The sequence below is a fragment of the Equus przewalskii genome, chromosome 4, assembly GCF_037783145.1.
Source record: "Equus przewalskii isolate Varuska chromosome 4, EquPr2, whole genome shotgun sequence".
In the NCBI taxonomy this organism is placed as follows: domain Eukaryota; kingdom Metazoa; phylum Chordata; class Mammalia; order Perissodactyla; family Equidae; genus Equus; species Equus przewalskii.
The window spans coordinates 62,116,511-62,131,277 of record NC_091834.1 but is presented as its reverse complement, the minus strand read 5'-3'; the positions used below and the strand labels follow the sequence as shown (position 1 = coordinate 62,131,277).

The window sequence follows — 14,767 nt, the reverse complement described above, 5'->3', positions numbered from 1 at the left end:
CTCAGTCCTCGTTTTTCTTGGTTCACCAATAATGTTTTTGAAAGTAATAAAATCAAATTTGCTTTACTATAATTTAGATTTTCCCCATTAGGCTAACCTTCAACTATCTTACTTTGCTCTCTGAATTTAAGATTAAATGTAGATGAGTGCTTTTGCCTAACTTCTCAAATCATTTTTTGGAATGATTGGCATGACTTACATGATATCAGCAGACCTCTTAATTGAATGTCAAGGAAGGCAGTTCCTATTGGCAAGGGGACCTCCAGCTTCATTGAGAAGCATTCAATTAAATGGAAAACAGATGCTTATTTTTGTCTTATAAACCTCAATGCAGGTTATGTGGTAATTACTTCAAAGAGCAGGATAACAATTTATGTAATCAGCAGGACCCTATAATTACTAATGCATAATTTCTAAACAGCATTTAGCAAAATGAGACCCATACATACACTTTGTAATGAAGAAGATGTGTTTGACACCACACTAAATTAAATTAAAAATTTGCATATTTTCTTCCAGGAAATGCACTAGCTTCATCTGCTTTATTTTGCTTCACTAATCCCTGCCTACTTTTAGCTCTGTTATAGGATCACGGAAATGCTGAATCACAACGATGGCTGAATGGGCACATAAGAACCCAGAGTAGAAAAAGACTTTCTTCCCTGTTGTCTGGGATAATATAACATTCTAGGAGATGATTTGCAAAGTTACATCTAGGCAGTTTGTTTCCACTGAAAGTCACTTAATTTAAAATATGTGCTGGCAGAGAACTTAAAAACTATCTGCACTTATCTCTTTATTACAGATGGAAAAACTGAGGCCCAGTAAAATGATATGACTTGTGCAACATCAAGCAGTTGGCAGGAGGAGCCAGAAAGTATTCACCCAGTTAATCCCAGTCCTATGTGACATCCATTCCACTATCCTGGTCGGATCATATAGAGTTAATGTTAGGCAAACCACATACTACATTAGCCCCAGGGATACTGAACATTTCTGTAGTAAGTATGTTGAAATTTACGTGTACACTGCTAGTAGGTTGTTAATATAGCAGGTAGAAACAGTAGTAGTAGTAGTAGATATGGCATCTCTTGAAGGTAATTTAAGTTCTACCTATTAAGAAAGCTGATTACCAGTTATTTACACTCTATTTCCCAAAGACCACTCATGAATTTGCACTTCTTGATGAATTCTTACCTACAGTTCCTGAAGTCGCGTCAAGAGGATTACCAGTCTCTTCTTCAAAGCTCTGGACCTGAGGCACCAAAATGTATCAATCTCATTAAAAATGTTTTCATAATAAATTCACTTCATTTATTGAATCAACATATAATAAGTGCCTATTGGCTACTGCTAAGAGGATTAAACACGATTTCTGAACTCAAATAGCTTACAGTGTGCTACAGGCAGGTGGCATGTAGAAGGCACTCACAAAGATTCAAACAACTAAAGGAGTTCCGGAGAGGCCAAGGGAAAGATCACTTCCAAATGGGAGGAATAGAGGTGTTGCCTGGAAGACGTGGCATTTGAACTGAACTTAAATAATTATATTATCATTCTAGATTTGTTTTGTTGTTCCTAAGGAGCTTTAAATATATTTGGAGAAAGCAAGTTATGTAAGCTCTTTAAGGAATTTATTTACAACTTGGTAAATTTAGGGAGAGCAATTCAGAAAATTCACAACTTAGACAGCTTAGACATATAAAGCTTAGACAGCTCCAAGAAACTTGATTTCTCAATTGATAGAGCAGAATTTACTTCTAAAATTCTTTTAAGAAATGAATAAATATTACTAATTTAATAAGAATAATTAAAATTATTGTCAAAACAAAAACTTTTCTTCAAAAATAATAATATAGTTTACTATAGAAATTTCATAAATATAAAAAGTTAAAGAAGATAAAACAGCTACTGTTAATATTTTGGACTGTACCTTTGCAGGTTTTCTTTTTAATACATTTATTATGGATGTAGTTGTGTCATCAAATTTTTTCACTGACAGTTTGGAGGAGGAACTTTTTTCTCACATGATAAATTTCTTTGAAAACACCATCTTTAATGACTGCACAATTGGCCATATTTTGAAGGTACATTAATTTACTTAACAATTCTCCCAATATTGGAATGTTTTCTAAATTTTGCAAACTGAAATAATGCTGAAATAAGTATCCTTGTACTTAAATCTATTTCTACATGTCATATTATTTATTTGAGGTTGATGTGTGAATATTGAAAACTGAATCAAAGGACATAAATGTTTTAAACCTTGTGGTACATGTGGCCAAAAATGACGTTTAACCAAGGAATAAACAGAGAACCATGAGGATAAAGCTCAGCAATGTAAGAAAAATATTCATTCCCTCCTTTTAATCCTTCATCTCTTTTCTTCAAAGAAGTTACTTTATACTTGTAATTAATTGGACATAATTCTTAACATTATTTTTATTGGTTTTGTAACGCAACTCAAACCAGTCTGTATCATATAAATTTTCAAGTACAAGAAGAAAATTCTTTTTCTGTGACCATCATCATGGAGAAAAATCCCGTCAGTGCAATGTAAAGTACATATTCTCTATTGTAAAAAAAACAAAACTAAAAAAAGTCCCAATAATTTAAAATGCAAACCAGGTGTATTCCTGGGTTTTTCACCTGACTCACATTTATCAATAAATTTAAAAACAAAGAAATAGTTATAACTTTTGAAACATTTCCCTCCTATTCAAGATGCCAATTGACACTGTTTAACAATATGGGTAACATTCTTACATGTGAGTCCTGGAGAGCAGGATCTCCATATGCAAGAGAGAGGGCAGGTTAAAGATGTTTTACCTGTAGATATAAAGGAGCTTCCTGCCTTGAGTTTACATTTGCAGAAGTTTCATAAGTATTAAATTCTCTTAATATGTTTTGAAATTAAAAAAAAAGGAACAGACTCAGTTTGACTAAGTAAAATTAAACAGAAAAAATATGTTGATTTTAAAAATCTATGCCCAATTTTTGTTGGAATCATAATTCTGAGACATGAGCCAAATATTGCCAAATTCAGCCTTTAGGAAGACTTTAGGGAAAACATCATAAATTGATCTGGAGGCAAAATTAGGCCAATCATAGTTGAAATTCTGATAGCTAGATATTTAAGTACGTTGGCTCATGTTTTAAATGCCATGAAAATCTACCAATTTCACACATATTTTGCATTTCTTGTAATTGAGCTTTTAAATTTGCCATTGAAAAATGACTATTAAATCTGGCATTAGCTCCCATTTAAGATGCAACCCACCCAAGCTTCATTTACTCATCCATTTTTATTGAGCGAAACAAATATTTTCCCCCCAGTCTGTGTGATGAGGATGTAGTATTTTAAATATATTTTTTAGAAAAACAAAAAATTAAAGTGGGAAATTTCTTTTATATAATTTTGAGGGCTCTCTCTGCCTTAGATACACATACAGCCTCTCACACACACAAATCTGAGTGGATATTCAGGAAGCAACATAAGTGAAGTTGGCCATGAAGTTCAACAGAATGTTCCATTTTTCTATGAAAGCCACCCACAGACTAAATTAATATTATCAGGCACTTTTAATGTTAATTTACTTACAAGCATTTACTGAGTACCTACTATGTGGCAAAAAACATGTGAGTTTGTATTATTTTGGTATCTCTGTTCTTCCTTCCCATCCCCATAAGTACTAACAAAGGTTGTCCTTGAATAATTGTCATTTAAGAATATTTGAAAGTATATCATACAAGGACTGACTGTCTCTTCCTAGTTCTTTATGTTGAATGTGATGTTTACCTCTCCCTGTATTCTCACATATGGATGACGTACAATGAACATTATTTTCCTCTAAGTCAGTCTAGTCTGAAGCAGAAAAATCTTAGTAAGGGGACAGAAGAGTCTAACGAGCCTTGCCGATGGGCTGGAGTTTGGTGAAATTTCTTGTTTGCATCCTGGGTAATAGGGCAGCCTGACTAATGAATTGCAGATTTTCTTGATACTCTTTACAGTAATTTAACTATTAGTTTGGTAATTAACTAATCTTTGCAAGAGTGAATGAAAAGAAAATACTCTTTTTTAGTGCCATCTCAGTTTATCTTCAAATCAGGGCACTTGACCAAAGGTCTGTTCATTTCCTCTATTTATAATTTTTATTCATTTTTAAGCTACTGCTTTAAATTTGCATTAACATTTTAAGGATCTTAAAATAATTTTTGACATACAACATATGTGCATATAAACATATATACAGAGACATGAAGATCATTAGTAGCTATATATTTTGAGGAAACTTTTATCTTTGTGGGTGGGGAGGGCTATCAATAGACATATTCATCTAACTCTCGTTCTTCTTTTAAGGTTCTGGTTAAGCCTTCCTTCCTATTAGTTCCTTAATCCTTTCAGCCCCCTGGCTGGTTAAGAACCACTTTTCTTGCTCCCCAGATATCCCAAACATGTGTCTATAGTGACATAAAAATTTATCAGTAAAGCTGTCACTGTCCTTACCATGTTATTGATTGCTGTGCCCATCCCTGCCACTGCACTGTGGTTCCCTTGAGGGCAGAGTCTGTGCCCCGCAGCCCATCAGAGTGCTTTGCATGCAGAGGGCTCAAAGGAGAGGTGCCTATATTGCATATAAATATCCTGCCACACTTCTGGATAATTTACCTGGAAAGAGGGGAAAAGCCTTTCTCTTCTGTACTTCCTGGTAATTATATTTAAGCATAGAGAAATGAGTGAAAATGTATATACATTTTTTTTAAAAGATTGAGAAGTACAGATAAAGATGTCATCTAAATGAGGGTGAAAATTAGCATGAGTGAGTGAAGAAGATGGGGATGAAGGAGCAGAGAACACACGAAATGGAGGTCAAGCTATGTAAATATCAATAAATCTCAAAGCTAACAAACAAGATACTAATCTCATAAAATCAAAACCAAACCCCAGTTCCCATGTCTTTGTCAAAGGTTCTGCATTAGGCATCGCAGGGGAAATATTTCTAAGACACACCCCTTGAGAGCAAAATCTGGTCCTCAAGGAGGTGACAGTCTTGTGGGGGAGATGTCATAACATACACACACAACATACACACACAGTCTCTTCCACAACAAGCTGTCCCTGCCAAGCCTATGAGAACACAGAGGGGGAGCGGCGGGCAAGTTTCACTGAGTGGGAAGTAGTTGAACTGACCCTCAAAGAAGGTGAAACATGGAAAGTTAGGGAGAAGATAAAAACATGAGATGCATAGTTAAACACTGAGCAAAAGCAAAGTCAGAAATAACCCACGGATTCAATTGTGAACAAGAAAAGGAAAAGGAATAGTTGAAAACAAAGGCTGGTTTCATACTAGTGTAGTTCTGACTGAAGAAACTAGAATGACCTTAGATATCCTAGACTAAAGAGGAGTTTGGAACAATGAGATGTAATGCTGAGGAGATGGAAGATGAAGTTAAATGAGGGCTGGAAGGCAAAAGATGCATTGGCAAGGGTTATTTTCCTTAGAAGTTGAGCACATAGGGACAACACTGACCTCTTCCATCTCAAAGGAGTCTGGTGCTTTGCCCGCAAGACGAGACAAGCTCTTAAGCTTGTTAGTCTGAATTGAGTTCTCCTTTGGAGTTCTGTCCTTGACTGACCTCTCAGACACATTGGAAGGATGAGCATTCTTGGCCAACATGGATGAGTGAGTCTTGCTCAGAAGAGCTTGGGGAGGATGATGAGGTACCAAGTCAACACAGGTTTGGGGAGACTGATGCTCTGCGGAAGGAGACAAATGACTGTGGTCATAGCTGTTTGTCCCAGCTGGTAACTCTGTTCCACACTCTCCTGGTTTTGCAGAGGGAATGGAAAATCTGTCCCTCATGTTCAATGACTCTGATGCTTCTGGGCTACAATCCCTCCTAAGGTTTTGCTTTGAAGCTCTCCTGAAAAGTTCACCCATTCTTCTCTGATGCTCTTTAGCTCCACTCACTGAGGTTCTTTGCACACTTTTTCCTTCATCTTTCTCTTCAGTTTTGTTTTGCAGAATGTTAACATCATTCAGCAAAGATGAAAAGGCATTGGCCACATGGTCCAGAATTTCCAACTGTCGGAAACGGCCTGAACAACACAAGGAATACACAATTTTTAGACTGGGTCTTTTCAGTGAAATTGCATTAATGTAGTCAAAACTCAAGAAGTTCATTAACGTGTGATTTTCAAGACGGGAAGGACTTTAAGCTTTTGGAACTCCAGTTGTTCTCAGTACATGCCACTGGTTATTATGGAGGTATTTTCCCCTGCATAATGAGATATCACTATGTTATGGGGAAAGGAAATACCTTTTATATTTTGTTGAATATGCATAACTATATAGAGTTATATATACCTATAGTTGTTACATATGAATCCATAAAAACTATAGGCAAGGATGAATCTTGAATTTAATCTTGTGTATTAAACTAAACGTCAAAGAGTGAGCCCAGCTCTTTCATATGAGTTGAACTCGAGTATTCTTCCACAGTTTTAGGTGGTAGATATCCTCATCATTGCCTCCATCATCTCCATCCATACTGTCACCAGGGAGTGCGGAAAGATCATGGCGTATGGAGTCAGAAGGCATGACTCCAAATCCCAGGTCAACCATTCACTGGAAGTGTGACCACAAAGTAAATGAATTAATAGATATATGATGCTCAGCCCTTTGTCAGGAATACGGTAAATGGTCAGTTTCTTCATGTGGAGAATGAGGGTAACAATACCTGTGTTACGTATCTCACATTTGTTGTGAAAAACAAAATGCTATATAAATATCATTTGTTAAAATTATAAATGTGCAAGACTCAGGACAGGAATATAATGTCCTCAGTCTTCCAAGAGAAGATAGTCATTAATGTGAAAACCCATTCTCTGTGAAACCAGCTCTTCAACTTGTATGTCTTTCTGGATGGTCTGGTCTCAATCTTTTAGGCAATATGCAAGTATTGACAATTAGCATATTGGGGGTACCTAATGCAGCAAGAGCTAATGTGGGGACACATTGTCACTTTGAAAAAAAGTGGTGAAAAACATTTTTGCTATCTCCAGATAATAAAACCAAAGTAATGGAAAAAGAATATTTTGTTTTTATTACACAGCCTTCTCTCAACTCCAGCAATAACATGCAGGGTTGCATAATTCAGCAACGGTAAAGGCCACATTAGTGGGTAAGGATGCTGTCCTCTATCCTGTTGTTTGCACCATCACGGCAATGCTACTGACTCTTCCATGATCCTATACTGGTATTTGTTTCCTTCACTTGAAAGGGAAAAATATTGACTATTCATCCTTCTACTCCAAAAAATGTGATGGGCTTCTCACAGAGGACTGTGATATTCTTTCAATACCTGGAGGAACTCTCATGTTCTGGATGCTTTCAGAAGCATTCTCATTACATTTCCCCCTAAATTCAGCTTTAGTTGAGGCTAAATCCCTTTTGCCCAAAGTTATGACTCAACACAAGTCTACTTTTACGATTGTCTTAACATCCATCCTATAGCAGATTTTTGTACTTAGACTAAGAGAAAACCTATCAATATAATTGGTTCAGTCAATTCAGAGAACACAATAATGTGAAGCATTGGATGAGTGGGATTTTTTTTTGCCTTTGGGTAGATTGAACAATGAACCAATTGATTCCCATCCTCTCAAGTTTGAACCTTTTGTATTGACTTTGAATAAGATATTTTTCCATTCTGTCTTTAGAACAACCAACAAATTTTATTATTTTTTGTTTTACATTTGACCCTCTCAGGTTTCTTGAATCAAAAGTGTCCTGGTAAGTATTGAGTGAGAATAGTTACTATGCACAGTGTTAGTGCTAGTTAGAGCAGTGTTAAGTGGTGGGAATAAGTAAGGGCCCATAATCACCGGATTGGGGGCCAACTCTTGCTTCCTCTATAATCCGTGTGTCAATTTCATCTGTAAAATGTTTACTTCACAGATCAGCTCAAATGCTCCTCAAATATTGACAAGTGTTGTTTTTCTCCCCAAATGAAGAACTGATCACAGAACTTGCATCTCCCTGTGGCTTGAAGGAGAAGACAACAAAAAATAATAGTAATTTATTCTAAAAGGTAAAGAAATGTTACAATGCAGCACTTCCAAATTTATATACTCTTTTTAAAAATTCTCATTGTTGAGATTTTTTAGACCCATTTTATCTACTTGAAAGCAGAGGAATCAGAAACTAAAAGAAAAAAATCTAAGATATTTGTTTGAGGGAAATACTTTATCTCACTTGACTTTCCTTTTGGTGAATTGACTTATTTAAAGGAACCTATTTCAGAAATAGAATTTTCCCATTTTCCCTAGTCCAGAATTCTGCAAACTCTATTCCACAGAAGAGATGTTCCTCAATGCTCTTCCAAGAGGGGTTCTTTATTTCGGAGGTTTTGAAAACACTGCACTGCATCCCCTCTAGGAGACTGAGAGAGCACCTCAGCATATTGAACAAATCCTGCAAGACATCTTTCCCTCAAATTATTTGAGCATAGTACACATACCCCAAGAATATCCATAGTAATGTCCTAGAGAAAAGTACTCCATTGACCACCAGTTGGGGAAAAAACAGCCGCATGCATGATAAATAAAAGGTTTAGGCATAATTAATCCAAAAATCTGGAGATATGACAGATTAATAGCTCATGGTGGTTCTAAGTCTCACAGATGAGGAAACTAAGTTTTCCCCTAGTGACTCTTGATAAGCCTTGTCAGATCCTGGTTTCTCTGCCTCCTGGGCATGTGACTATGGTATACGTTAGTGCTGTTCACCAGTCTTGTCAGTTTTCTTCCTTCTGGACGTATGGTAGGATTGCACATTCTCACCCCTTTAGCGTTAAATGTGGCCACATGACTTCTATTGGACAACAAAATCTGAGCAGACCTGACGTGCATAAAATCTGAGCAGAAGGATTTAAGAGTCAAATGTAGTTCTCCATTTCCACCTTTTCTCTGCTATTGCAACCAGCGATGTTCCAGATGATGGGGCCAAGTCCATGAATGAAAACAACATGGAGCAGATACACACACCTTCCCTAATGCACACACCAATCTGCAGTGGACATGTCAAGTGATCAAAACATCAACTTTGCTCTTTTAAGCCACAGCGATAGAGGGGTTGATTGCTACTGCACTATCTCCCGGACCATCCCTCCTCATATTGAGGCTCATCTGCCCGCTCAGTGCCATTGCCGAGATTCGGATGCCACGGGGTCCTCACTTACTGTACAAGTTAGGGTTCTCAATGTCCATTCGCTGCTTTTGAGCTTCAAGAAAAACACGGATATTGATTCCTCTGGCTGCTGAGCCACGACCCAGGAATCTGGCTGGGATTCGTGTGCAGATGTCCGGCTCGTCAGCACCAAACCCCAGATCCAAGAGAATCTCCACTGGATCTTTTTCCCAAAATTCCAGCCATTCAGGAACGCTGTGGTAAAAATATGAATATCTTTATCTGGTTACAGTTCACTTCACCAAAAGCCATTTTTTTCTAGTCACCTCAACCACCCAATCTTCCAGAAATTAAGTGGAAGAGGAATCTGAATAGGCAAACAGACGGGGCATTTACTAGAGCTCATATATACTTACTTAAAGGACAGTTCATAACCCCCTTAGGGATTGCTTGCCTGAACCTTACGTGCGATACTAGTGAATTTGCTTATTCTGCTTTCCATTTCACAATAGGCAAATGTTAAATTAGATATGTCAGGGAGATTGTGGGGCAGAAGCCAGAGGCAGTGCACTGACAACCACAACGAGATGGTAATTGATGGCAATACGAAACAGAAAACAAACTGTAAACAGCAGACTCAAAGCAGAATATTTTCAAAGAGTATCAGTCTGGGACATCCTTGGCTACATAAGACTGTTGAAGATATCACTAAATGCAGACTACAAGGTCTGACGTTTACAAATAATGATTTGAAGTTCCTAGGTAGGGTTAAAATATGTTCTGTATTTTTTTGGACTTGGCTGAGAAGGAAGAAGTGCTTTCATCAAATTGTTTTGTCCAGCTTTGGCAGTTAAAATGACAATCTTCAGTTACCTGGAAATTATATTTATGTATATCAACTCACTTCCCAATTACTCAACTTCTCAGTGACTTGCTATGGGCTTTTTCAGACTCATGGACTCTGTGGGAATCAGAGTTTCTGAGGAGGTTTTCCTGGGTTTGCTGGGTTCTTTTGTTGAAGTTTGTTCGCCTTTACATTGCATGCAACACTAAGGAGCTTATTTGAGATAGTTTGGATAATTTTACTTTCATGACTCCATCATTTAAATTGGATTCATTACAATTCATTTATTTAGCCGTTCACACATTCAACAATGGCCGCCTATAGTCTCACTGGCAGGCCCACTTACAGGACATCACCCAACATCATGTTCACACGCTCTAATGTGACGGAGGTATCTAGTGCTTTGCCTCTTGATTCCATCAAGGAAGAAAAGATAAACCAAGAACACTTACAGTGGACCTTAAAGGGCTCAGCTAGGATATCTTAATCATTGGAAAAAATATAAGAACTGGGGGTACAAATCACTTGATATCATAGTATAGGAGGTTCAAGGGAGAAAGGAATTCTTGTAAGAAATCTGAATTGTACGTGAAATATTTCATCTATCTTATGGAACTTGTACAAATTTTATCTTATATCAATATTTATTGAACATCTATCATGTTCTAAGTTCTCTGCTAGGCACCCAAGGCATACAAGGAACGAAGACATAGTCCTGCCTTGCAAAGGCTTACAGTCTTATGGCCAAGAATGTAATTATTGATTGATTTGTTGTTAAACGTGTTTTCAATATCATTAACTCTTTTTTATTTATATTTAATTCTGCAAGAAATACAGAAAATACCCTCATCTTGTTAAAAAATTATAATATTACACATAAGGCTCTCTCTCTCCCTGGCCATTACTCCCACCAATCCTGACCTCCTTCCTGCTAAATTTATGTGTATCCTGCCAGACATTTTTCTACATAGTTACATGCATACTGCATAGTTTTCACTTGTTTGCTTTATAAATAGTGACATACTCTATGTGTCTTTCTGCATCTTGCTTTTTTCCCTTAAAAATATGAATTACTAAATTAGTGTACATATCACTACCTATTCCTTTTATCACTGTATTGAATTCCATACAATGAGTGGGCCAATGGTTTATTTGGCCTCCCCATTAACAGATATTTAGTCTAATTTCACTGACTATTTTATATTGTGTCTTGTTCTGTTTTATGAACAGGTCCTTATTGTTGGAGCTTAGAAATCCTTTATTCATTCTCTCATCCATCCATTCAACAAGTATTTCTCAAGTGCTTATTTATAATTTCATGGAATCCATTGTTGCACAGAATGATTTCTCTGGATGAAAAGTGCCTGGAAATCACATACCTTTGTGGTATACTTGCAGCAGAATGGCAAGAGTTGAAGCTGGTCCCTCTGGATAGAGTGGGAGTTTCTGAAAACTGATGCAAAGATCTACAGTGGGGTGGGAGGGAGGGAAATACCAAGGACGAGATGAGATGTGTCGATTTAGATCGTGCCCCGGGAGGTCATTGTGAATCTTTCCCTTCCAGAGCAAACATCTGCATTTCCTCTTCATTTCTAATAATCTCAGAACGGCCATGCCTTTGAAGAAGAGAGAGCACACAACAAGGAGCTGCTCCTCTTTTCAAGAGCGTTTGTGTTACAGAAGGTGTGAGAATTTAAGTGTTAGGTGCCCGCTAGTGCTCATTATAAAGGTGACAGAATGTCTCACTTTTGACAGATGGCAAATCTTTGGGGAACCTTTCAGGAACACAGCTTCGCTAGGCACCAACTTTCAGGAAGAAGTTAAAATTATGCGATGAAACAGGTACAGCAAGCAGCCATTGAAGCGACTCTGCATTAATTCTCATAATGGTGAAGGATTTCATATTGCATGGTTAACAGTCTCTCAGTGCTGTCTCCAGGGCTCCTACAGCCATCCATATGCAACAGTTACAAACTCCTTTACTCCCCAAAACTGAGTGTCACTCTATCTAAATAGGCTTGCATTGCAAGTCATTTGAGAGTGCTTCTAAACAGAATGGAACCCTGTTATAATGTGGTTCAATTTTATACAGCTCAGATACATGATAGACACATCTAGCCTTGTCAAATATAACAGCCAGTTGGCACAAAATTGGAATTTATCAAAGAATGCAATATAGATACCAGTTTTCCCAAGGAGACCGAGTTATCCTATTTGGGCTGCTGAATTTGCTTTAGTCCTGTCCACATGTAGTAAGAATAGCTTGGCCCTGCCTCTTCTTTGTTCAATTGCTGCTCTGCATTAAGGCCAAGAAAGTGCATGTTTTGGCATAATAAAGACTGTTTTTATGGTGAACTTGCTGGAAGCCTTGAAGGCAGGCAGAATAGAGCCTTTCACTTACTGCCTCACCTCGGTCTGTATTAGGCCTGCCAGGATTTCTGTTTCACTCCGGGATTGTGGCTCAGACTTTGTTTTGTAAGGTTCAGCAGAGCTACCCAGAAACTGCCCTAGTTTTGAATCCGGAAGAATCCATGTGTATAACAGTTCTAATCAAGCCATGTGAGCACAAGTAAGTCACTGACCTTTCTTCTCATTTTCCTTTTCAACAAACTGAGAGAGTTGGTTGAGAGATTTCTGTGGTGCCTCATGGCTCTATGATTCTGTGAGAAGCAAAAACAGCTAATTCTTTAAGAGGGAAAAACTGTGAAAAAGTAGCCTTTTAGGTGTGAGTCGGTAGGAGTTGGAGGGGTTCAATATTGAATATTTGGTTTTCAACTAGTTGGAATTATCCTGAAAAGGCAAGGGTGGCTGAAGCATGGGAAGCAGAGTTCCCAGTCTCAGAAAGGTCACAGTCTATTCCAGTGGTTCTTAAACTAGAGTATGCCTTAGAATCACCCGAAGGGCTTGCAAAAACACGGATTTCTTCTGAACCTTACCTCTGGGCTTTCTGATTCAGAGTGTGTGGGATGGGGCTTGGAAACGTACAATTCTGTTAAGTTCCCAGGTGATGCTGATGTTGCTGTTTGGGACCACTTTGAGACCTAGCCTATCCTCATCTTAAGAGACCCTCACTGCTTTCTACCTAGCATTGGGAATTGTTCAACAAATAACATGATGATTAATAACGTTGATAATGTGAAAATATGAATGTAACTCTTACGAACAGGTCTTTATGAACAGTTGAATTGTAGTAGAATGCCATTTATGCATATGTCTAAATTAAATTCCCCTCCCACATCAGCATTTGTTGATTTAATTTGCTTTCTCCTTTTTGACATTTAATGAACCTCTGTTTCTCGTAAGGCTAATGAAAACATTCTAGGCACTGGGGCCAAAGCAGCGACAAGATCCCAACATTCATGGCATTCTTAAGAAACTTCCTTACTTCCATTTCCTTTTTGAAAGAGGTGGCTGTGAAACACTGGAGTGAAGTAACACTGATTCTACCACCTACCTCATATAGTCTTTCACAGTCATTTGAACCATTCCTTGTTCATACAAAGAAACTGCAACAAAAAAAGGGGAGATGAGCTTAATTTCCTTTTATCTCATGGAAGATTTTCTCATTCTCAAATGAACCAATGGGGGATTTATTTCCATATTTGAGACTGTATAGGCCTGACATACAACACAGCGCTGCAGTGAACAAGGCAGAATGTAGTCAATGGTTAAATAGTTTGACCAGCACTTGAAGAAAGCTGGTACTTGCTGAGTGAAGAGGGAAGTCAGTGGCAAATGAGATAGCCAGCAAAGGTTTCATGGAGGAAGCACAGTACTTATCTAGGATTTTCAAGAAAGGGGATAATTTGATGGATGGAAAAGAGGTGTTGCTGTGAAAGCAGAGTGTCTATAGCAAGTGTCTAAAGGACAGTAACAGGGCTAGTCTGATTAGATCATAGAGCATTTTGAAATACTCTCTCATGGTATAAAAGGATGAGGAGTAAGGATGGGGACCAACAAAAGAATACATGAAAGACCCAGCATTTATTGAGCATCTTCTATTCATTTCAATCATGAATAAATCCAATTCATGATTTTAATCCATATCATCCAATCCCTATAACAACCTTATAATTTAGGATCTATCCTTATTTTTCAGGTGGGGAAACTGAGATTCATAAAGGAATGAATCCATGATCGCACAGTCAAAAGTAGCAGATCCGGAAATTTATCATTGCCTTTATTATTGATTACAGCAATAATAGTTACTATTTATTTATCATTAAATTTGTGTAAGGCAATGTGCTGAGCATGTTACATGCAGAATCTCTTTTAATTCTCACAACAAATCCAATAAATAGGTATTATTAATCCCCACTTAACAGAGGGGCAAACTGAGGCTCAGAGAGGTTAAATAAATTTCCTATGACCAGCAGGATGCCACAGCTTATTTTATTTTGTTGCTGCTGTTTCTTTTCAAAACACCATACTGCCAACAGAATGTCTTGTAGCTTATTTGAAAACCAGAAAGAGGAGTTTATATGTATGTGTCAGGACAAGGGAAACCATGAAAGGTTTTTGAGCAAACAAATAAATGTGAGAAGGATAATGTTGAAGGTCCATTTGCCTGCTTAGTGTGGTTGGGGACAGAATGTAAGAGCTAAATATTGGATGTCAGAGAGGCCCATTCGGGGGCCATTGTAGTATTCAGAACCTGTGTCATGACATAGCATTGGGGAAGACAGCGGCAGAAGGAAATGTCCAGAATGTGGGCCAATTCCTCAGAAGGTTC

General features: G+C 37.7%; 1 protein-coding gene across 2 annotated transcripts in view; it reads right to left on the bottom strand.

Moving 5' to 3' along the window:
- Positions 1 to 14,767, bottom strand: part of ITPRID1 (ITPR interacting domain containing 1) — a 115,810-nt gene that overhangs the window by 56,640 nt on the left and 44,403 nt on the right. For both annotated transcript variants that reach the window (XM_070616190.1, XM_008522287.2), the window contains exons 5-9: positions 13,490 to 13,541; positions 11,415 to 11,501; positions 9,244 to 9,446; positions 5,532 to 6,100; positions 1,198 to 1,255 (exon numbers count right to left, since the gene is read on the bottom strand). In XM_070616190.1, the coding sequence (XP_070472291.1) occupies positions 1,198 to 1,255; positions 5,532 to 6,100; positions 9,244 to 9,446; positions 11,415 to 11,501; positions 13,490 to 13,541 (969 nt within the window). The remainder of the gene's footprint in view (positions 1 to 1,197; positions 1,256 to 5,531; positions 6,101 to 9,243; positions 9,447 to 11,414; positions 11,502 to 13,489; positions 13,542 to 14,767) is intronic.